Source organism: Poecile atricapillus, chromosome 3 (assembly GCF_030490865.1).
Source record: "Poecile atricapillus isolate bPoeAtr1 chromosome 3, bPoeAtr1.hap1, whole genome shotgun sequence".
NCBI lineage: Eukaryota > Metazoa > Chordata > Aves > Passeriformes > Paridae > Poecile > Poecile atricapillus.
Window position 1 is genome coordinate 65062658 of NC_081251.1, and position 24752 is coordinate 65087409.

The 24752-nt window shown below is 39.1% G+C and overlaps 1 protein-coding gene across 4 annotated transcripts in view; it reads left to right on the forward strand.

The window, feature by feature from the left end:
* The window catches only part of MAP7 (microtubule associated protein 7), a 108033-nt gene that overhangs the window by 46513 nt on the left and 36768 nt on the right, over window positions 1-24752 (forward strand). For all 4 annotated transcript variants that reach the window (XM_058836632.1, XM_058836635.1, XM_058836634.1 and 1 more), the window contains exons 2-3: window positions 15112-15180; window positions 19828-19905. In XM_058836632.1, the coding sequence (XP_058692615.1) occupies window positions 15112-15180; window positions 19828-19905 (147 nt within the window). The remainder of the gene's footprint in view (window positions 1-15111; window positions 15181-19827; window positions 19906-24752) is intronic.

A 24752-nucleotide genomic window follows, 5' to 3' on the forward strand; every position in this document is an offset into this window, starting at 1 on the left:
TTGAAGTGCGGCACTGACATAAGTCACTTGCCATAAACACCCCCAGTGAGACAGTCCATTTTTTCTCTTTTTGACCAAACCAAAGAATCAGAACCAAGAATGTGGTCTAAAACAAAATAACTCCGGTGGTACACTGTAACTCCAAAATAACCCTTGGTACACTACAGTTTAGTCTAACAATTCTTGTAAAGCCCTTTAAAGGCAGGAACACAAAATATATAAAATATATAAAACACATTATCAGTGTTATAAAATGTTATGTAAAATATTGTTAACAAGTCCTCATTGTTTCTGGGGTCAAATTTAAAGACTTTTTGTGAAATTAAATGTTTAGCTTTGCTATCAGAGCAATTGGAATCCTTCATCTTTGCTAGGGATCTGTCAAGGCTAGGCTGCTGTTATGAAGTGTGTGGCTTAGAGGTATAAATTGTTTTCTCAATCCACAATAAAGAGGAGGCCACTTTATTGTATTAAAGAGCTGTAATTCCATTAAGCATTTTGGTGATGTTGTAAAATCAAGTTGTTTTGCATAATAAAATAAACCCAAGTGAGAAATTTATCCTTCTCATGCTTAATTTGAATTTTACAGGGCAGATGGCAAATAATAAAGGTAGCATAACATTTCCCGTTTAAAGAGTCTTGTTTTAGTCTCTTTACAACTTTGATAGATTTAAATGCTTTGGACTCTATTTCGCTTTTGCCAGGTTCTCTCCCTCCTTTTTGTTTTCTTCATCTTCAGCAAATGGACCTTTGCTGAAGAATGACACATGGGAAAGCAATAGGGACTTTAGCTTCTTAAAAAAAAAAACAAACCGAAGTATCAGTCTTGAGGGATGGCTTAAGGCCACAATGCTTTAATGAAAAGGTTTGAAACTGGGAATGGTATGAATTTGGTTTTAGAGCTGTGCCTCCTCTTGACCTTATGAAAATCTATTCAAATTAGCGACATAAAAGGTCACAGCTGATGCCTATAAGGGATGCATTCAGCATTTCATTGTTATATTTCTGTCCAGGATTTTTGGCTGAACTGGGGCAGCAGCCTTTCCCCTCTCAAATGCTTTGGGTTAATCAGTGTTCAAATTATTCCCAATCCCCACGGAACGAGTTGAGCACGGTCCTCCCTGGAACTCTGGGGTCTGAGGGGTAGCAGCCAGGGATAAAGTTCCAGCCTCTGCAGGCAGCTTTGGCACCAACTAGGAGTGTAGAGGCTTGTTTTTCTCCCTTGCTGCCCAGATGCCTGCAGCTTGGGTTTGCAGGAAAAGTGATGTGACGCCTCTAGGGAGAGGTGGGCATCGGGAGGTGTTTGGGTTAGAACTATGCTGCCCAGAGAACAATGGGGGTAAAAAGAACAGCAGGAGGAGAGAGTTGCAGTGTAGCAGCTTCAGGAACAAGAGAAGGAGGTTGAGAAGGCTTGGAGAGGGGGTATGTAAGATGAGGAAAGGGGCCAAAGATGTCTATCAATTGGATAAGAGGAACAGAAGGGCCTCTAGTGGAAAGGAATTTTGCTGGTGTGTAAAGTTACCTATTTTTAGTGCTTATATGTTCTTAAATTTTGGTGACTGATATATGTCAGTGCATAATGCAAGCTTTTGGTTAACTTTTAGGATTTCAAGATCAAAAACTGAAAAGATAGGAAATCTCAGTGTGAAAGTTGACCCTACAACTTGTTTAATACAACTTATACATGACACAGTATCAAATAATTAAGTATGTGATTGTGTTATTGGAAATTAATAGCCCTCTCATTGGTAAGGCTAAATAACCGTGAAGAAAGCCAGGTTTTGATGTATCTCAGTAGCACTGCATACCTGAGGTTGTGATGATACAGCTTAATGGAAACTTCAAATATCTTCTGAGAGTTTGTAGTTGAGTTATTAGAGACAGTCCAAAAGGAAAAAATTTGTGAACGTCTTTGTATTAAGAATGAGAGGCTTTTGTAGCAAAATACTGAACACTGGAAGGTTTTAGTTTGAAATAATATCTGGGTTTGTTTTTTATTCTTAAAACTTGGTATGAAATAGATTGCTTTCGATTACAGCATGTTGCTGTGCTTAGTCAGATGTTTTACATTGCCTATTCTGTCATGACATTATTATAAACCAATTAAAAATTAGAGCAGAAAAGCGAGGCAACAACTTTAACACTTACTCTGTTTTGTCTGTTAGACACAATCCGAACAGCACCATGGTGGATTTTCTTCAGGTAACTAAGGCATCCAATACAATGACAATAGTACTTCTTTTAAAAGCCCTATTTGATTTGTTGATATACAGACTACCTATATATATTCAAATAAAAGCACTGGAAGAGGGTAAGGAAAGATTTTTCTTTCTCCTGTTAAATAAACAGACCAAGAAATATTTGGTTTGATTTATTTTCTGTAGCAACCCATCCCTTCATGTGTTTTTTCTTCAGAAGACTTAATTTTCAGTGGTTGCTATAACCTGAATATGGTTGAATCCTCTTAGACTGGTTTTGAAATTGTGGATCATACTTAAAATAAAAGCATGTCAGTCAGAGACAAAAGGTTTCTCTCAAGACTGTACAGGGGCAAAAAATTAAATTTATGTCTCCAAAGGCCCAAGAACTTCAAATTATGGCAGTCCAGCAATGCAATCACCAAGAGAGCTAACGAGCAATTGCTTGGAAAGCCAATGACAGCAATGCTTAAGGGAAGAGAACCTTCACGGACTTGGAACGTTTTATGCTTTCATGATCTATGCAGAGCTGTTGTAGTACTGGATTTAGGGCAGATGTTTCTGCTACTAATAGAGTGGTCTGTGTCTAAAAGAAATCAACTGCCCAAGGAGATTTCATAGAGTAAAAAGTTTTGATTTTTTAAAAAAGACTTCTGCAGATGGTGGGTATGTGTGGAGGGTGTGGGGTGGCAGTGTATAAAGACAAGACAGACTTCTTAGTGGTGTGACACTCAGCCTCAGGTCCAAGAGAGAACCTGGGTAAAAAATATACTTTGGTTTTGATGATGAATTTCCGTGATGAATTATTCTTATTCATCATGACACAAAGGCCAAAGAGCTCTAGTAACCATTTGATGTATTCATAATAAAGACTTTTTAAAAGTAACTGTTGGTGTTATTTAAATGTTGCATGTAATACCTTCCTGTTGAAATATATATCTTTGCCTTTCTAAGCACATATTCATTTATTATAATTTTTCCCAAATACATGAAGCTCAGGAATTAATAAGGCTGTTTGTGCAGACTCAGTTCTGTGCATGGAGTGTTGTAATTAGCAATTGGAATCTGCTGCCTTTCTGCCAAGTGATACATAGCTCCTCAGGAAGCCCTATTTCCTGACAGCTGGACAGCAGTAAAGAACAGCTCCCTGAACTGAAAATAAATTTTCCAGTTTCCTATGATGTTTACTTTGAAACACAAGTTTTCCAATATGCAGTGTCTTGAGAGTCTTGCTGAGCTCTTGGCTGGTATTAGGTAGATTTGTCTTCTGCCTCCCAAAATATGATAGTGTAGGCCTAGCACAGCTTTTATTTTTGACAGTGATTGAAGTGATTAAGGATAAGTCATGCAACAGAAATATATTTTCTCAAGTCAGTGTTTCAGCTCTGTTCCCCACTTAGCAATGGTAGGAAACATTCCTTTTTGCTTCACTGTTTCTGTGTATATGCATTTTGCGCCACACTAAATGCTCATTTTATTTGGCTTGAAGTCATAACATATATCTTTTATATAAAAAGAACAGGAGAAGAAGCAGCAAATGGAGTGTTGCACTTGCTCTAAGTAGTTACAGCATCCTTTCCAGCAAGGCAGAGGCAGGCTACCAGAAAACTGCCTGTTTTCCCCAGGCAAGAGTACTCTGAATTAGAGTAATGGCTTGAACGTGTGCATCCAGGAGCTCAACTGCTAAATAGCAGCACGGAGTCTTTGTAGCTTTAACTGTTTCGGAAATAATTGTCCGTACAGAGTAGGTTATATAAACAGAGCCCAGCTTCTGTGAATCTTCTTGCTGTCTTTAGTTGAGAGGTGGTTGTTGCTATAGCAACTTGCAGGCATTATTCATGTTTTATTTTTCAGAGGCTAGAAGAGGACTCTGAACATCTCTGCAAAATTTGAGCTGCAAGGAGCTTTGCCCAGGAAAACCTACAGCAGTGAAATGATTACCTATGTTACTTGTATTGATCCCACTAACTTGTAGGTAGTCTAGAATTTATCTCTCTGGAAGAGAAATCCTAGAAAATGTGTCAGGTATAAATCTAAGTGGCCTTGTGTGAAGACAATTAGGTACCAGGAGCAGTGTAGCTGTCTCAGTGTAATGCTTCACTTGGCTTTTCAGCCAAGTCAAGCTTCTGTGGTGGACTCTGGTGTTGACACGGCTCTCCCACATTCAGTTCAGGGTGCCAAGTCAGGAGCTGAATCCCATGTGGCAATGAACTTTTCCCTAAAAAACAAGGTTCTGCTACTTCATTGTTTTATTTAGAAGCTGCATCTTTCAGAAAACTCGGCAGCTTCTATAGCCAGCTATAGTAAATTTTACCCCATGTTTCTTTGCATGGAGTAGTAAGTGCCTTAGACTGTTAGCATTAAATAGTACTTCTTTCCCTCCCATCCTCTCTTCTTGTGTTTTGAACATTTTTATTTATACTCATTCTCTGGTAAAAGATTTGATAAGATCTCACCAAAGGCAGTTGTCAGGGCCTGTGCAGAGCAGTTTCTTGGGAGTTGTCCTGTGAAACTAAACCACAGTGAGCATGAAACACTTTCAGTCTAAAGCCATTTGTCTGTTTGTGCAAATGTACTTCTATTATGGCTCACTGTAAGAGGAAAATAGCCGCTACATCAATAGACTGGGTTGAAATTATCCCGTTTCTCTTCTTGTGATGAGTGCCCATTTATTCTCTCCCAAATGAGGTAATTGAACAAAGTTATAGTCTTGCAACCCAATCTTATTCCTAAATGCAAAAGGATGAGACTGAAGATGCTTTAAAGCAATTATGGGATGAAGGCCAGGAGTTCACTTAGTTCAGCAGATACAGTGATTCTGAGTTTAAAGTAATTGAAAGCAGGGGAGGGGAAATCTTGGATAATGGATTTCTCTTAAGCTTTACTGTAGATGTCTTTTAATGGGGATATGTAGTGAGGGAATTGTCATTCATGTGGCAGGCTAGTAGCTTGGAATCCAGTGAGAGCTGCTGTACTGTTGGCTGAAGCTCTGTAGAAAGAAAGTGATTGGAGGTACACAGAAGGTTGGAGAGATGGTAAATGTATTCTAAAAGTAATGCTGTGGGAGAATTGCACTGTAGTCTCACTTGTAGAGTTCTGTAAGGTGGCAGTGCAGAGTGACCAAAGATGGCTTTGCAGGAGAACAGTTCTATTTTTGAACTTTCTTATGCTTAAAGAGTTCATATCACTTAATTCATTGAGTGTCTTATGCCTCTTGCAGCTGTTCTTTGTGTGTGTGAAATGCTAGAAGTGCCCTACTTTTAGAGTGTGCCTGCAGCTGCACACACAGCAGAGAGAGATTATTAAAGATTATTAAAAAATCTGAATTTTCTCCCTATGGAAAAAAGCAGTTCTAAAACTTCATTTGTTTCCATGGTCTAAACCTTGTCTGGCAAGGGCAAGGCTCGGCATTTGGATGTCAGTGAAGGTAACACCTGTTTGTTCTCGCACAGGGCACTCAGACTGCACCTGAAAATGGTGTGTGTATAGGGATATCCCCACAGGGCAGCAGAATCACCTGGTTGCTGTAGATAGGAGTTAATTACTGTGACACAGAAAAAGTGGTGCCTTGCTTTTGAATGATTATTATGCTGCTATGTATGGAGGAATTTTTCACCATGAGGGAGGTGAGGCGTTGGAACAGGTTACCCAGAAAGTTGTGGATGCCCCAGTCTTGGAAGTGTCCAATGCCAGGTTAGATGGGGCTTTGAGCAACCTGATCTCTAGTTGAAGGTGTCCCTGTCCATAATAGGGGGGTTGGAACTAGATTATCTTTAAGGTCCCTTCCAACCCAAACCATTCTGTGATTCATTCTGTGGTGGCAGGAGTACACTATTATTGGCCTACTCTGTCTAAAACACAAAGTCATTGGGGTGGTAACTATGAACTTCAGTGCACATGGAGCTAAGTCAGAAGAGTTGAAAGCATAGAGGAAAGGAGGGGTATGCACAGAGCTCAGCAGGGATGTGGTGACTTGTATTTGTCAGTGGGGTGGCAAGAAGAAAGCATTGTCAAAGCAAAGCTTTGTTGGTGGGTGTATCCTAAATTAATCAGTGGATATTGTTCATTTTGTGGCATACTCATTTAAATTAAAATATGTATTGCATCAAAAGAATATTTTATTTTACTTCAGTGGGGAGAAGTCATTATGTCCTCTTGTTGCAAAGCTGAGACCAAAGAGATTGCATTTTTTTCAAAAATTACTCTTTCTCAAGAGCAAATTGCTCAACAGAGCAATGTATAGTAAACTATCCATTTTCCCTTTCTCTTCATGCCCACACTCACTTTACTGCACTTGCTGTCTCACTAACTCTCACAAGCTGCAATATGCTTTGATCGTTGTGCCCTCTGAGCAAGGATATCGAATAATGGGATACTCAAGTTGCTTTCCACAGCTCAAGCAATCTCACCATGGAATAGGTGTGATATAGAAAGCAGGCTGGTCTGTGCCTAATTCTCCATGTCTCAGCAGTAGGTGTAAGCTTCATTGTGACTTGGAATTACTCACAGGAATTACCTCATAGTTTGGAGAATGATCTCTAGTTGAAGTCCAGAAGAGTTTTTCATCTAGAAAATTGTACAGGTTCTCCATTTCATAATCTCTGAGGTGACCTTCCATGTACAGCTACTGCAGCAATACAGTGACACTGATCCTGGGTATGGGAATCTCTCTGACATTGTGGTTGCAAATGCTGCCTGCAGCAGTGAGAAATCTGAGGAGGAGAAGCAGCTAGTACTTTTGTACCTTGGCTGAAGGTGTTTGCCCTTGTGTAACACTGTCACAAATAAATCACTGCATCTTGCACATTGCCTGCTTTTGGTGTTTGAAGAGCACATGGCCTAAGACAGGCTGCACAGCACAAATTGCTGGCTGTCTGGAACTGAGGTTGTCCTGCATGCCCTCAGGCAGTGGCATTTCAGCTTTCATTTTGGTGATGTGTAATTAAACAGCTTCCATTCACATGTCTTATCTACATTTGGGTGAGCTTGCTGGCCTTTTGGTCAACTGCAGAACTGGCTTCATAGCACAGGCTTTTTCAGCAGAAGACAGGTACCTTTTTTCCAGGGATCCTTTCCTGTTAATATCCTTGTTTTATATTGCAGTAAGATGATGAACTATAACTATCCAGAGGATATGAGTGTCAACTTTTAAAAAAATGCTGTTACAGATACTGTGTTCCTTTATCATCCTTAAGAGATTCTAAGACTCTCCCTACAAAAGCATTTGGTTTGGTATCTTCTATGTTATTTAATATTTTAGGATACAATGCTTTTTAAAGCTGACATAGTCAGCCAAAAGTAATCTTTTATAAATATGCATCTCCCAGTGGAGCAGTTATACAAGTTTAATCTTTAAAAAAAAAAAAAAAAGGTGACCCTTTCCCTTTGGCCAGTTGCATCATCCAAATTTATGTCTGTAGATTGCTTCCAAGTAAATCTATTGATGCTTCTGGTTTTCATGTTTTACAGTTGAGTGCTGAATTAGCTGTGACAGTTTTAAATCATCTATTTATCTTTCTAGTCCACAATATGATGAAAACATTAGCAATTTTTATACCATTCCTTGAGCAGTTAGCACTAATGCTGGTGAGTTTTTGCTCTGTTTGGCTCAGCCAGGATGTTAGAGATGAGGAACATTGGTAACAGTGCTTTGTTTGGCAGCTCTGATGGTAGACTTCTATGGGAAGTGCCAGACCAAAAAGAACTGCTACAGTCACTACAGCTTGGTATCATTTAATTTATTTATATTTGCAAACCAGACTGGTAAGTTTCACACTGTTGACAGTACAAAAAGATGTAATAAGGCATTGAGCTTTTAAGAATTGAAAATATTTTAATATAAAATTAATTAATAGGTGTGTTTAAATAAGGTATGAACTTTGCTTTCATGTTTCAGTGATTTGAAATGAAACACAGATATTCTGTCACTCTTCTGACTTAAACCTCCACTTTGCAAATGTACTTTTTAAGTACTGCTGTTTAGACTGTAGAAGAACAGGCATTTTCCATTTGCTAATGATGGAAATTTCAAAAAGTTTTTATCTGAAGTTGTGAGAACTTGCATTACCTGCATTAAAAATAGCAAACTGGTCTATAGTCTGGAAGTACACTTGCTTCACCTTAGTTCCCTCAGAAATCACTTCAGCCTACTACCCTTAACAAGAGAATCTGAGTGTTGACATCTAACCAAAATTAGGTACATGTCATTACTGTTTCAAAACAGAAATCTAGATTTTAGTTTTAAAACACTCCAAGACTTCTGCATAATGCCTACAGTTCTTTCTGCCTCGCTGCTATAGTAGTTGGCAAAGCCTTGTAAATCTCCTGAAATAATTTTATCAGTGTTGCTAATTAGAACAAAAATATGTTACAAAATATTTTGATTTGATGGTGTAGCCCTACCCATCCTGCTGAGAGTTTTCTGAAGAATTTTTGAATTTCAGAAGCCTGAAGGAGTTGGTTTTGATGTGTTTTCTATTTTCCTGTTTTTCTTTTGAAATGGTAGCTCTGTTAGAGAAATCTTTCTAGTGTCTCTCTTGAACCTGGTGTTTAGTGCATTCAAGAAGGCTTGGGGCCTTTTGGGTGGAATGGAATGTGGACAGAACATGCATAAAGTTTCCAAGCTGATGCTTCAGTTCTGTTCCTATCTGTATGCTCTTCCCCGAAGGATTAACCTGAAAGAAGGGCGGTGTACCATCAGTGTCTTGGTTTCCCCATTCCCTAGAAAGCTTACATCTCTTGTGAGCAAGCTCCTGCAAAAGGGATGTTGATGTTGTGCTCTCCTTGTCCCTCCTGCAACCTATTGCTAAGTCCTACAGTCCTCCATTCTCCAGAGATATTTCCCTTGTTTCCCATCCTGTTGTGCTAAAAAAGTCATAGAATCTGAGCTCACCCCCAGCCCTGCTCTGAGCCTGTCTGTTGAACTCCCTACTGAACTGGTCCCTGAACCTTCCCAGAAGCACCAGGAAGCTCTTTGCCCATTGTAAGTGTTAGCAGAGGTTTTTTAGAGTGCCCTTTTGATCTTGTCATCAGCAACTGCTCAGGGAATATCTGCCAGCTACCAGGACAGCACAACTACACAGGAAGGACTCTGCAGCCAGGGCTTTAAAGGATGAAGGTTGCTTCAAAATGGTCTGTGGATAAGAGCTGACTGCTGTCAGGCTGCTTGCACTTTGGAGGCCAGCAGCAACACACAAGGCACCATTCATTACTTCATGTACAGAAGGGAGGCTTTAAGTTGTTGCAAAAGAGGAGAAAAGGAGGAGATGTTTTATATTGATAAAATTGCTGATCCTTAGTTCCTGTGCTCCTGCACGGTTTAAGTGTCAAAGTAACTGTCTTGGACCTAGCTCTCTGTGTCTTTTGTTTGTACAAATGGATTTTGGTGATGAGAGGAGATGGTTTGGTTTTGTGTTCAAACTGTTTCGTTTGGGTCTCTAATCCATCTTCAAGCCTCTCGGCAGGGTTACATTGTAGTATGTGTTAATTTAAGGTGAGAATTTCCTTCCTGTCTTGCTTTGAAGGACTTGACTTTGGTAATGGTTATGTTTGTGTGCATGGGAGTTTCCAAAAGCAAAGCCAGTGCTGGTGGCAGTGCAATTTTGGTTCACTGAAGGCACCGTTTTATAATAATCTTCTGAAAAGCGTATCAGGCCCTGAACAGGATTAAGGCTCCAGTGTGCTTATGCTGTGACAGCGAGGAGTAGCATGGACTTAGTGTTGAGCTCAGACACAGATGGCAGAAGCAGCAGCATAAGAAATTTGGTCTGTCCAATATTCAGTACAGTGCAGAAGCACCAGAAAATACTGTCTCCAGCTGTGCTGTAACAGATTTCTAGGCCAATACTCACCCCATTCCTCTTGAGGGGAAGGTTCAGAGTCATTATTGACAAGTGGATTTTGGAAACTAGCCTCTGATGAGTGAGTTTTTAAATGGGATTCTTTACAACTTCTCCTCTCCAACACCTCTAAAGAAGAGAACAGATCACGATTTTGTTCTGACTTTGAAGATTTTAATATTAAACATCCAGATGCTTGTTTTTTACCCTTTTATCAGTCAGCTATACTGCGTACATCTTGGTAAATTTTGGCCACCCATAGGACTTTGAGACCTATTTATCTCTGGGAAGATTGCTGTACTTTGTTCCCAAGCTTACAATTTTAAAATGCAAGTAAATAGTTAGTATGGGGTGCAAGTATGGACTGAAAACATTACTTAACTCTAAAACTATAAATTGCATTAAAGTATTACGTAGTATGTTGTTTATCTAAATATATATAGACACTATTGATAAGATATTGATAAAGATTATGAAATTCTGAAGACTTGAAAAATATATTTTTACTGTAAATATGGAGAGTAGTTTTTACATGTCTTATTATAAACTATGGATGTAAGAACAGGCAAAAGTCACAAGCAATGGAAAAACTTTAATTTCTATTGAACTCTTCTTTTCCCTGTATTCAGCCCCTGGATCATGCCTCGCAGGATTTTGCTTGTAGGATAAACAACCCAGTTTTGCCATTAAAGAAACTCTTTAGTCTTAAATTTCAGTGATGTTATTGTAGAATAAAACAGACAGTTGCTGAATGATCAGACACTTATTCTGAGCCAGGTACTCAGGGTTTGGTCTTAATGTGTTTCTGAATTTAAGCTAATAAATTCTGTCAGCTCTGACCTGTATTTGCACTTTGAACACACTCTACCCAGCATAGCAATACCTCTGACTTGACTGACATGCTAGCTAGCCACTGTTCCTAGTGTCCAGACAAAACTGCCTAGACTAGCCCCAATTCTTTATTATTACTTACACAAACGTAGAACACTCTGTTCTCTGCTTAATTCTGAGTAATTCAAACTATGCATTTTTTACATTGTGCATGTCAGGTGTGACATGCTATATAAAATAAAATGAATTTAAGACTGAGGCTTTTGTTTGGGTTTTTTTGGGGGGGAGATTTTGTGTGTGTGTGTTGTTTTGGTTTTTGGGGTTTTTTTTTTGTTTGTTTTTCAGGTTTTTTTTTGGGAGATGGATTTTGAGCAATGTTCATGAGGAAGTAATTGGAGGTAGCAGGATTGGATACTAATTAGGAAAGAATATATCAGTTCCCAGTTAGTTCTGTTCTAAATTTCCTAGTTTAATGCTGAATTTCCTCTGCTATGTATTGGCAGTGCTTTTTTACTGAGGCATGAGTTTGTTCCAGCTGTCATTTCTGATGTCTTCCCTCTCTCCCAACACACACCCCCAGCACTCTTTGACAGATAAAAAAAGTAACTGTTCAGTCATACCAGGGGGATTAGATGACAAGTGGCAGGTACAGAATAGCTAGATTTTCTTCTTTTTCCCTAGTAATCCTTCCTCCCCTGATTTAGCTATTTCTTTTGTTTCTTATGCCTCTCAGTAATTTCTCTCTCACTTGTAGAGTTAAAGCAGGGAGCTGGAGGGTGTTCTTTCCCCTGTGGTGCTCAGAGCACCCTGTACCCAGAGGTGTACCTGCACTGTCAGGCACACATGGCTGGCTGCAGGCCTGGGGCTCTCCTGTACTTGTTCTCTCATCCACAGCTGTGCAGCTCTTGTACAGCTCCCCTTTCCAGGGGATGCAGTTCTGGGGGGGCTGCTGTGCACATCCTGACCTTGACACAGCTCTGAGCAGCACTTGTTGCTTGTGGTCCCCAAGTGCCCCTTCACACTGTCTTTAATCTCTTGAAGCTTACACTTCTGGGGGTAGAGACCTCCTGGAAACAGAACTGCCTCTGTCTTGTAGCTGTTTCCCCTCTTCCACAGATCAGAGCTTAAGCATCTTCTTTCCAGCTCCTCAGCCTTGCTGTGAGGCCTTTGGTTTGCTATTCACCTCATTGTAAATAGCTGGTTCTCATTGTGCAAACATGTGCTTGATGTGCCACAGTGTGAAAAAAAGTTCAGAATTTACAAATGCATATTATTCAGTAGCAATATGTATATCTCTTCTTGCTTTCCCCCCCCCTATTTTTTCCCCTCTTTCCGCACAGAGAAGCTGAAGTGCAACTTTCTGTTTGATGCTGTGCCATATAATAATGGCAGACCTGAGAGAGAAGAGCTGTGCTTCACAAAAAATTATCTATCTCTAACACTTCTTTATGCAACTTTTATTCACTTATGTAAAGGTTCCAGATAAGCAGCAGATCAAATATTAGGTAGTTAAATTATCTCTTCTGGCATCTATTAGGTATTGAAACTGCTGTTGTCAATATTTAGGTGTGGATTTTAGATGTTTAGTTGTCTGATTAATTTGTTTGTAACCTCTAGAGCAAGATGTATTTTAGTTGGGAGCACACCTACACTGGTTACTAAATACTTGTGCCAATTCTTATTTGATATCCCGCATCGTTAAAATTCATGGTGTGCCATCTGTTCTTTTCATCACTAGTCATATGAGTAGTCATATGAGTGTGTATTCAACTGTGTCCAAAAATATTCCAAGGAAATGTTAGGCAAGGAAATACGGGAAAAAAGTATTACTTTGTGTACCTAGGCTTTCCTGAAAGTCTATTTTCTGGATGGCATTTAAACCACTGTTTTGAAGTTAATGGAGTGTTGCATAATCCCATGGCACAATGCTTGAAGAAAATAACGCACATACTCGGTATGAAAGATGCAAAGAAATTTGTACTGACACTATTAGAACATCAGTGTACTCACAAACTCTTAGAAACAGTATTTTTACTATGTTATGACAGTTTCCTCTTCTATATGATGCCCTAGGCCAGGCTGATGGGAATTGTGATGTAGTCCCACTGAGTTACAGTGGGACTTGTTCTGAGAAAGTTCTAAATGTTAAATGCAGGAGAAAAGCTTGTTTTACTAGTACCTTAACTTTGAGGGGGAGGTAAGATATAAAGAGTTTAGAATCACAGAAGGGTTAAGGTTGCAAAATACCTCTAAAATGAAGTCCAACTGTTAAACAAGCACTGCCATGTCCACCACTAAACCATGGCCCTGGGTGCCACATCCCCATGTTTTTGAACACTTCCAGAGATGGTGATTCCGCCTCCTGCCTTGGCAGCCTGTTCCAATGCCTGAGTACTCTTTTGGGAAGAATATTTTCCTAATATCCGGTCTAAAACTCCCCTGGTTGAACCTGAGGCCATTTCCTCCTCATGGTGTTGCTTCTAGTTCTGGGAGAAGCAGCTGACCCCCACCTGGTTACAAGCTCCGTCCAGGATGTTGCAGAGTGATATTCCCCCTGAGCCTTCCTTTCTCCAGGCTAAACACCCCCAGCTCCCTCCCCTGCTCCTCAGAGCACTTCTGCTCCAGACACTGCACCAGCTTTCTTGGCTTTCTCTGAACTTGCTCCAGCACCAGGTATGGATTTTCATAATGGTAGATCCTACCAAGCCTGGTGGTACAAGCATTCAGTGGTGCTCAAATTATCTTGCAAAAATCAATCCATCTGCCCATAAGTCACACTAATCTTTTGTATGAATCCTTTAAAGTGTCAAATACTTAAATCTTGTGTTGAGCTGCATTTAAGGTGTTATAGTTCTTCTTGTCATTTGGAATCAGTATTTGTTAAGTTCAACGGTGGTTATTTCTATTGATTGCAAAAGACTTAATACAGGCATCAAGGAAGAGGAATATCTGACATTTATTTAAGGTTTCACACAATTTTTTTGGTGACACAGCATGATTTTTGAATATTGTTCTTGGCAAAACATTGCTCTTGAAGCATTTGATAAGAAATATTTCTATTTTCCTCACGCACCTTCCCCCTGCAAAAAAGGCATAGTACATGTAATATGCAGGTTCTTCCTGCTACTTTTTCCCCTTCAAGTTAATCCTGAAACATGCCTGTGGAAGGAGCTAAGCAAGGAAACAGACTTCGAGGCCAGGAAGGGAGTGATCTCAATGAGGTACTAAGTGCTGACTGTGTATTGTTAAAGCTGACATGCATAAGAAATTGCTTGGAGCCTTCTGAGGAAAATTTGTTTTAATTATGATTCCTAAAGGGGATCTAATACAGTAATGCCTGTTTAGCTTTTAAATCTGGAGTAATCAGGGTTTTTTTCCAACTTTCATTTCTAGTGATATTTTTGTTCAAATGAATCGGTGTCTTTCGTGCCCTAAGCTTTATTTGTAACTGTCTTTTTATCCTTGCTTGCAAATACTTTCAAGCTGTTTTTGGAAGGCTTCTTAGAATTCTTACAATCTGCCTTTAGGCTGTTCCCAGATCGGTGTGTTCTGCACTTCATCACTCCTGTAGTGGAACTGCTGGATACAAAGATGAGTAGTAAGATGAAAAAATCATGTCATCTAATTTCTTGGCGTGTTTTTTAGTTAGTGGTAGATACTGAACCAAGGATATGGTTTTGATTTGAATAATAGTAATGAATCTTCTGGGTTTGTGGTTTTGTTTTGGTTTTTTTTTTATAAAGGGCTGTTGAAAGGGCATTCAGAGTTCCAGAATTAGATCTTGTTCTAGGTTGGTAGGGCCTGATCAAAAGTCTATTGCAAATAATCAGAATATCTCCTTGGACAGATTTCATTTGGGTCATTAATAGTCTTCTCTTCAGTCCTGCATTATGGGTGTGTTAGTAATTTGTAAAGAAGTTTTTTCCAGTATCTTGTACCATACCTTGAGAAACCTGGGTTCTGCAAGTCATCTTATAAGACTTATTAAAACACACTGTTAAAATGAAATCTTGTGGCTCTCTCCTCAACTTGAATTGGGAACTTGTACTGTGGCTTAAATACTTTCTGTGTAGTCTTTGGGGTTTTTTCTATGCAAAATGATATAGAATGGCATTAAGGTGAAATCTTGGAACACTCTGATTTTAAAGGGAGTCCAGCAATATTTAAGTTTCATTATAAGAAGGTGAATGACTTATTACTAAGTAAAATGGTTATTTAATATCTTCTTTTCTTCCTTATTTTAGCAACTGAAGGTTCTGAAACCCAAGATAAGAAAGTCACTTCAGGACAAAGCAACACTGGAACTAAACCAGGTACACCATTCCACATGCTCCATGTTTTAAGGCTGTTTGCCTCAGTGGTGTATGGAAAACAGCTGTTGCCACAGGAACTACTGAAGTTTGTTGCTTTTGTACCTCACTTATTGTTTCAGACAAAACTGATATCAGTGGTTGTTCATGTTTAGATAGGCTGGAATATGTGATTGTTTGCAAAGAAGCAAAATTGGAAAAATCTACTTATATTTTAGAATAGCTTAGGAATGAGGGTTGGGATGTGAGAAAAGACAATATAGAAGCCACTGTATTTGCATCTGTGCTTGAACAGGAATTATGTGCTGTAGGTGAAGATTTGCAGCTTAAAATTCAGCCGTTTCCTCGCTTATCACAAAGCATGCCATCCTCTAACACACTCTGTACAGTGGGCAGATGTTTCTCATTACTTCACCACACCTCATGGGTACATTGTGCGGATTTAATTCACTTAAACAGTTGAAAATGTATGTACTAAAAAGCTTAATGAAGTCCTTGGTGTCATGGGTCTATTCCACTTGCGTGCTTAGACCAAGATCCAGAACAGGACTTAGATATCTAAAATCTGCTTGTGTTGCAATTCAGGTACTCCAGATTAAAGTGTGCAGTTAATAGTGATTTTGCTTAGATGCCTGGGAAAGCAGAGGTGCTTGTGTTGCTGAGGACTATGCCCACTGTAACATCTCCCTTTCCAACTCCTTGACAGCTTGGCAGCTCAGGGATGTTTTGTACTGGCAGACTCTTCCCTATCCCCAAATGGGGTGCCTTTGGTCTGCGTCCCTAGAGGGGAGGAACCCCAGCACTGTCTGCGTTCGGATCATACCTTGCCTTCTCTGCCAGGCACGCTGGGTCCTCCACAAAGCACAGCAATCACAGCTGCTCTCAATCAGATGGGCAGTGGGAAAAGGAGGAGAAAATAGAGGTTATATTACCTCTTTCCACAACTCTTTGTGTTGGACAGTGTTCAATGCTTGCTTTATTCTGCAATAGTCCAATCCAGTTTTCTTTGCTCAGGAGCATGTCCTAGCTGTTCCAATGTTCCCTTCATTTATGCTGGTGTCTTGAAAGGAATCCAAAATTCTTAGAGCTGGCAAGGCAGAGTGGAGCTGATAGTATGAGCCATAAAAACTGGTCATATTTATGAAGTATATATGATAATTGTTAATTTAGGAACTTAATTTCTACAAATAACAATTTTACTTAAGAGTTTGTAGAGTCTTAGTTCTATAGAAGACTTTAAAACTTGTTTCTTCCTTTTGTTACCATCATTAGGGACAAAAAGTTGTTGATGTTTCAGTGCTGAATTTCTGCAAAATACTGTTCACAACTTCCAAGATTTCAAAATTAACCATTAACTTATTAAAATTAATTCTGAACATGCACTAAATGTTCCAAATATATGGACATATACTGTTTTTATATGCAATTTAGAGGCTTAATTTCCAGCAGCAGGTACAAAATTAATTTATCCTGTGTAGAGCTCTGTCTTATTTATTCTCCAAATATCCCTATCATACAAATGCTTAATTCCTTGCCTTTTACATAAGTGAAAGGAAGTAGGTTGTTGCATGTGAGTTCCCACATTGCAGTATAACCAGACTGCAACTTCCAAAGCAGCATGTGGGCCTTCCTGTAGTGTTGTCTCTTAGGCTTTGCATATGCCCAGTTGGCAATTATTTCTCTATAAAATGAGAAATTCTTGCAGGATTCGTTGTAGCTGACATGTTTCCCACTTCCTTTCACAGTAGCTTAAAGCTTATGGTCTGATGACAAATATGAGCAAAAGAGAGTACAAGGAAGTTCATTTGTTTGTCCTGGTATTCCTACTGAATGAGAAGAAATGTCAATCCCCCAGGTATTTGCCTTAGGTATTTTAAAGAATAGGGACATGAGAAATAAAATGGGGAGCAGTCCCAGTGAGCTCTCTTGTTTTGCCACAGTTTGAAGCTATTGACGCTCTGCACTGGGGGTGCCAGCAGAGCATCTGGAATCAATGCAAATGTTGGAGCTTGGGGTTGTAGCCAAACTATGAAGGATCATTTTGAAGACATTTTAATTATCAGTGTAAGACTTACACCCATAATATGCGCTCCAGCTTCTAGCAGAGCAAATGCAATGATGGTCTGCTACAAAGGTGTTACCCTCATCTTTGTGCTAATATTGATTTAGCTCTTTGTGATCCCAAATGTATGCAAAATCGCTTGTTACTGAAGACACATGCTCTGCATAGCCTGCAACTTAATGTGAATTCTTTAGGATTGTTCTAACATCCTGGGGTGCTGGGAGAGGGGCTGTTCTTGTGTGAACACTATCAGGTGTGTGATATGGAAAAAATAATTGGATATCTTTGAACAGAGTGGCAGAGGGCAACTTAAAAAATTTATTTTATTCCTTCCATTGCTTATAATTAGGAATTCTTAAGGGAGACCTTTTCAGTTTGCCTGTCCATGTAACCCTCCTGCCTCTTTGAAGAATTGTTGCCTCTCCCCAATAGGGAAATCTGTCTTCTCAAGAAAGGGAAAAAAAAAAACCAACTGGAAGGATGTTCTGAAAGAAGCAGGTTTTTACATTTTTCCCCAGTGTCTCATCATTTTCTGTCAACTCAGTGTTACATTGACTCTGCTGACAGCCCTTGAAGGGAATCCTTGTTTTCCGGGGAAAATGTGCATTATTCCACAAGCATTAATTACTCATGCCACAGAAATTCATGTTTTGTGAATCTTGTGTGCCAGTCACCAGAGGGAAGGAATATTATTACCCTTTTGACCTGTGTCTGTGTGCTAAAGGGGCTGCGTGTGAGTCAGCGCACTGCTGAACATCAGCCAAGTGCAGATGTACACCGTGCAGTGGGCAAATCTCTGCCATGGTGTGGCTGAGCATAGTGCTGTGAATGGCAGCACTGTGAGCTAGTCAGCCAACATGAAAGTTTTCTGACCTGTAACTGGCTGATGGATTACCTTTGTCTTTGCTGGTGACTTTTTCGCTTGTTGCGCCTTTCATTGGGGCTGTCGTATTTGAAGGTTCTCCCTGCCAGCCATGCAATGGGTTTTCTCCTTGCAGCTGTTTTTTTGCATTGCTGTTAACACTCTTAATTTGGGCTCTAGTCTGACAGTTGTTGAGATAATAGTTTTTCACTGACTGGAGTTCCAGAGTAATTAAAGTGTACATAGTTCTTGGTGAGCTGGTTCACCCAAGAAATCCTGTCGTGCTTATGCAGAATCCTCTGTTGGAGGATGAAATGCACATTATAATTATTTTTTTTTTAACCTAATTCAAATAACTATTCAAAATTAGTCTAGCACAGCCTCACTTCAGGGACTTATTTTTCAAATATATTTACCCTCAGATTTAGGACCCAAAAGTTTGCTAATAACTTTTTCATAGGTATGCAGCCTGTACACGAGTAGGCTGTCTCAACGTGTTTTTACAAGCTGCTTACATGTTAGTGGAAAGGCTCTGCTGTCCTGTGGGCTTTCACAATGACAGTATTCTAGGTAGTTCTTTATCCTAAAACACTTAAAAACTGAGTTCCCTAAACTAAATCAGACCATTTATTTATACCCAGAAATCTTTTTTATTTTTCTGTGGGTTTTTTATTTATTGTGTTTTTATGCAAAGCAGACCTTTTCAGTGCTACTGAAAAAAAAGCATAAAATTAAAAGCTTTCCAGGTTTAGCAGAACAGGCTGAGTAGGAAATTAGTTTTGGCAGCATGCTGAGATGAATTGCTAACTTGGATTTTGTCCCCTTTGTCTGGAACAGCTCCATTGCTGAGACTGGAAGTCGGATGCTAGCTGCTCATCACTTTGCTGCCTTCCAGAACCATCATTGAGCAAGTGATGTTTTCCAACCAAACCTGAATTTTAAAGTCAAACCTGGGCTCTGACACAGATCTCTCATATTATTCTCAGTCTTACTGCTGTGATCCAAGTGCCCAATTGCAGATAGCTGTGAAGTACTCATGTAGCTAAATTTCAATTTACAAGAATAGTTAAAGCTCTGATCTTACTTGACACGTTATACCATGCATGTGATGCCTCACTGCCTTTAATATATTTGTCAGAGTTTTTAACATATGTGCACAGAAACATCTTTTGAAATCAGTATCATGCTGTTTTCAGAGGCTCAGCCAGAACTGCTTTAGAACTACTCAGCAACATCAGTGTTTTGATCCAGCCTGTTTTGCCTGGGTGCTGAGGTTCTTGTGTCATGATAAAGGGCTTATTGGTTGTTCTGAGGCAATATCAAGGGGAAGACAATGCTTGATTATAATAGACTTTCCTGTGGATACATTTTGGAGAGATGTTGTGGAATAATAAACAGTATTTTTTCAGAATGCTCTCTAGGAGTTGTTATTTCAGGCTTGGAAACAAAATAAAGCTTCTTCCTGAGTTTTCACAAGAAGTAGTCTTTCTGGGCGTTTACAGTTACATCTTAGTCTGTTCTTTGGAAGTATTTTACATATTAAAAAGTATGAATGCATTCTAATGATCAGTTTCCTGGGTTTTTTAAAATAAGATGGATTTCTGAAAACATAATCTATTTTGACAGAACAATCAGAGTTCTCTAACAGCTATTTTCCCAAAAATTTGGGTTTGGTGGTATTTGATTCTATGCTATGTGCCTAATATTCCTTCTTCTCCATTTGTAGATCATCCAACAGTACTAAAGGTTGATGACAGGCAACGTCTTGCCAGAGAACGGAGAGAAGAGCGAGAAAAACAGCTAGGTGAGGCCCTCTCTGATTTTTGTTTGTTTGTTTTTAATGGACTGTCATTTGCATGCACTGTTCTTGCCAGTTTACTTTTAGGGGCAGTCAGCAAAATGATAGTTCTAGATATGCAATAGTGCAATTTTAGATACGCTACCATATCTTTAAAGTAGATCTTTTAGTTCATCAGTACTACATCTCTCACCTGTTCTATGAATGTGAATGAAAGTAGGTTTAATTCTGAAATCATGCAAGAGAGCTTCGCTGATGTAAATGGAATTTTGAAGTTTTAGAACATTTTACCAATTAAGATTAAAATGCTGAACACCATAAAATAGAATTGAAGAATATGTTGCCAATGTATGGTTTGAATTTTTTTAATGTAAACTTGGGGTACTTTTTTTAGGTCAAACCTTTAGTAGGTGTCAAATAGGTGTGCTCAGTATCTTACATCACCTGTGCCTGCATGTGTATGACACAGTTGAAGTAACTAGTGCTTAACAAGTGACTACTGATGGGCAGTGTACTGTGTATGATGGTGAGAGAATTAAGAATTATGTGAAGCCAGATTGGCGGCTTTCTGAACAATCTTTGTACGTTTGACTGCCACGAAGTTCTGTGGTAATTGTGAGGTTGGGAAATACAAGTATTTCCTCTTTTCTCTATGTTTACTCTGATTTCTTTCAATGCTGAGTTGTTCTTAGAGCTTGAGAAACAGAAGTTCTTTATTTCCCATTTCTGACTTCTGAAAGTTTATTGAACTATAATTCCAGCCAGAATTATGCTGCTTTTTCTAACCTGAAGAGCCATGATTAATTGTCACCTAGGTCTTGACAGCATTTATATCCTCCCTTCTTTACAGCACCTTATAACATTGCTGCAGCCGTGTATGAATCACTAGGATTGTTTTGGAGGGGAAAAGGAAAGCTTTAGTTTTGGCTTGCTCAAGGGGGTAACATGACAGGATGTTTGATAATCCCTGAAAAGCTGCTCCTTGAGTTGAGGTTGATGGTATGTGTAGGCTTAGTTTCTTCAGGTTTCAGAGCAAATGGATGTTACTGGCCCATTTTAATTAATTTTTTTACAGGTGATGATTCCATGTCTTGGATTTGTTTTTTTTCCTCAGGTTTCATCCTTGTACAATAACAATGCTGTACTCAAATGCAGAGAGAGATGCTTTCCCTGAATTTAGCTCAACTCTGATTTTTCTTGCTATTGATAAATGAGTATTTGTTACCAGAAGGACATGACTAATATTGAGAAGAAATGTGTCATTTTGTGTGATGTGTTTTAAAAGCAACATCAGGTGTTTTTATAAGTTGATGTGGAATCCTTCATTTCCAAGAGGAAGAGTTCTGCAGTCCCTTTGATGTATTGAGAGTATTGTGTGTTCATGCTTGAAGAATGATTTTGAACTAACAAGAAAATTGAAAGTCACATTTTACTTTCATCTGTATGTTTGTCTGCTATGATTTGGGCGCTATCTCTTGAGATTTGTTTTCCAGTACAGCACAGCAATGATTTTTACAACAGCATACAACTTTATTTTCTCTTTTTTTCAGTGCAGAACCTACATAATCAGTCACTCATGTGCTGTGAACCACAGCAGAGAAATTCCTGAGCTGTCTCTCTTAACCATTAAGTTGTATAATATTGTTACATAAATGTGTCTGGCTAAAAATTAAAGTTGGATTTTGTTAATACTGGGACATCAGCCATGCAACAGTAAAGAACTGAAGGAGGGAATTTTTTTTTTCAATAGAATTAGGTTGGATTTAAACTTAATTCCTTTCCTTTTGATTCAGGGGATCTGTTAGGTTTAGCAAAAACTTCTATTTAAACAGAAGTTGAGAATTTCAGTCCTACCTCAAGTAAAATTTTTCTTTGCTCTTAAAAAAAGGAAAGGACAGTGTTCAATTCTTTAGGTATAGAGCTGGTAGTAATTTTGTGTTGTACTTTCAGCAACTTGAACTCCTGGAGGTCATGTTATCAGTCTTTCCAGGAAAATTAAGTTGTTTGACCCTTCTGTTAAGAACATGTGGAGTACCAGTTTAATAAGGATTATGTTTATTCATTGGGCAATATTCTGATGTTAAAAGAGAGTTCATTCAAGACCATTTTTCTTCCCCCCCCCCCCTTTTTCTTTACTCTGAAGTTTTAATTTTTTTTCTATTTCCACTGTGCTGTGATTGATTTAGCTTTCGTGTGGTAAAGTGAGTTGCTGTGTGCTCTGAACTCTTGCCAATTTGCTTGCACCTGGAAATAGTATTTTAGCAGTCTTATCCTACTTAGCACATTTGGGTGTCTAAGGCTTGTTTTTAATGAGAGTTTAGAGAGTAGAAAATGCTGTAATTTTTGTTGTCTGGATGTGTATAGCATATATGTGCTGGGTCTGTTGGTATCTGCTATTTCCTGAGGATCATGTTGAGCCACCTAATTGAAAAGATTAAAGAAGCTTCTACAAAAATGCCCCTATCACCTTTAGTATATTCATGTTTTGTTTTGGACCCTTCTTTAAATAATATAGAAGATACACAGGGACACAAACAGCAAATCACACCATCAAGAAGGAATGGTTGTTTCAGTTCCTTCACTGTAGGAAAGGCATTGCTTTTGAAATGCCATCCCAACAATTCTAAAATATGAATTCTTTGACTTTTTTCTGTGCAGTTCATTTTGCATGACTAAAGTTGAATCTATTTCAGGGGAGACTTTTTGCTTCAATTTTTTTATTTTCTTGACCATTTGGTCATGTGTGTGTTGTCAATATGCATATTCAGACCTTTAAAGGATTATTAGGGTGATCTTGCTTGACTTTCTATGTAATGCTTCCAGTCTTGTAATTGTCTCTTTAGTATCCGTGTTTTCATTTTTGTGCTCTTCCCACTAGTGCTCTTTCCCACAGCACTTACATGTAAAAGTTAATATCTGTCCTTTAAAATACAGATAGCGGATCTCTCTATGTGAGACTAACCCTCTTGGACTGTGCAAGACAGAAATCCCAAGAGAGGCAGTGGCAGGTGAAGGTGATAGCTGTCAAATGTGTCTGTTCCCAGAGGCCAGAGAGAAGGGAACTGTCGCAGTCTGGCTCCAGTTTGGCACTTTACATGTGTCAGGCTGAGCAGATGTGTTCTGGCACTGGCTGCTGAGACACAGACATGTTGGAACTCACTTGTTTATGAAGGCAACCATGGTAGATGGCCTGGTCAAACTGAAAAACATTACTTAAAACTGCTGCTTTTTCATCATGCAGACTTTACCCTTATCTGCCCTACTGATTGTATCTGTACTGCCAAATTAACAGCGCTGAAGAGCATTCCCTGTTGCTAAAACTTAATTATTCCTGCTCTAAAGCTGTTACAATGGATCCTTGCAGGGTGTTGGCTCCATCCAACTAGCTGTCTGCTTGCTGCTTCCCAGACAAGGTTTGGGAATTGGCAGGGAAGGTTGATGGGCTTTTCTGCATGTACTGATCAGGTGTTGTCACCATTTTGGAGGGTAGAAATTTAGTAGTAGAGGTGATAGTTGTTCCATGCCAGTTAGTCTTTGGTTCCAGAACATTGACCAGATCCTCCCTCACTGGAAAAATCAAAATGTGTTTTTCAGCAGGGAAAGTAACTGGGATTTTAAAATGGGTTTCATTCTGGTAGCCTTAGGCAGTGACTTACCAAAAAACGAAGAATTTCCTTTTTATTACTTAGCAGTATCTTGATCCCTGATTCTTGAGAACACTGTTTTAAGTCTCACTTCTGTACATGTTTTATATACACTAATCCTGCTTGAAGAGTGATCTTTTTTAAATCAGAATTATGATCCTGACAAGGACACATGATTCATTTAGTTTCTGGTGTTGGGAACAAAAGATGGTAATACTGCTTTTTGACTTAGCACACTTCCTTAAATGAAGAGTGATTAATCTTAGTTCTTAGAATATGTCTGAGTTTCAAGTTGGCTAAATTCATTAAACTCTTAATACTTACAACGCATTAGCATTGAAATAGTATTTTAAAGATCACATTATCATGCAGAGTCCTCTCCCATTTGAAAGTCATCATTGGCAAATTAACAACATTAATGAGCATTGCAATTTTTTTCTGTGAGTAAATTCCTTCTGGTCTATTTTCTTCCCTGGCACTTGGGGGCAGAGCTTTATCCAACAGAAAAAAGCTCCATAGAATCTAGAAATCATTGACCCTAGCATATGAATAATTTTGGGATCTCTTTGGAGAATTTGAATGTTAAAAGGGTTTATAAGACAAGAAAACAATTTTTAGGAAGACTAGTTGAAAAATTTCCGTGATAAATGTCCCTCAGAACATGGTTACTGGGGAAAGGTCGCCTTAGAGAATCTCAGATTAACTTCACCTTTAATTACAGCTCTGAAGTTCACCTTCTAATTCGTTCAGTCAGCCACTTCTGTGTAATGTCCCATTTTTAGGTATGGTTAAAGCATCACCGATCCATTTTAGTGCTAATGCAGCAAGGGGCAATCCCAGCCTCAGTGCAGAGCTGGCAGTGAGCAAAGGTGAAAGAGCGGTCAGAGGAGAAAGCCCTTGCTGAGGTCAGTGCTGTAAAGTCAGAAAAGATAAAGGCTGGCTGGAAAGTATGACAAAATCTGTAGTATTTTGACTCAGGTAAGCTGTCCATCTGAGGTGGGTTCAAAAGGCAGACTGAGAAAGCATGGTGCTGGACTGACCTGCCTTTCTGTAGGCAGTAAACCAGAAGAAATAGGGCTGAAGTGAAGAGACAAGCAGGGACAGAAAATCTGGGGGCACATTCTTTTTTTCACATCGATAAACAGAAAATAAAGGCTTTGACACTTAGTGCATGCTCCTCCTTCCCTCACAGCCTAAAACCCCTGCAAA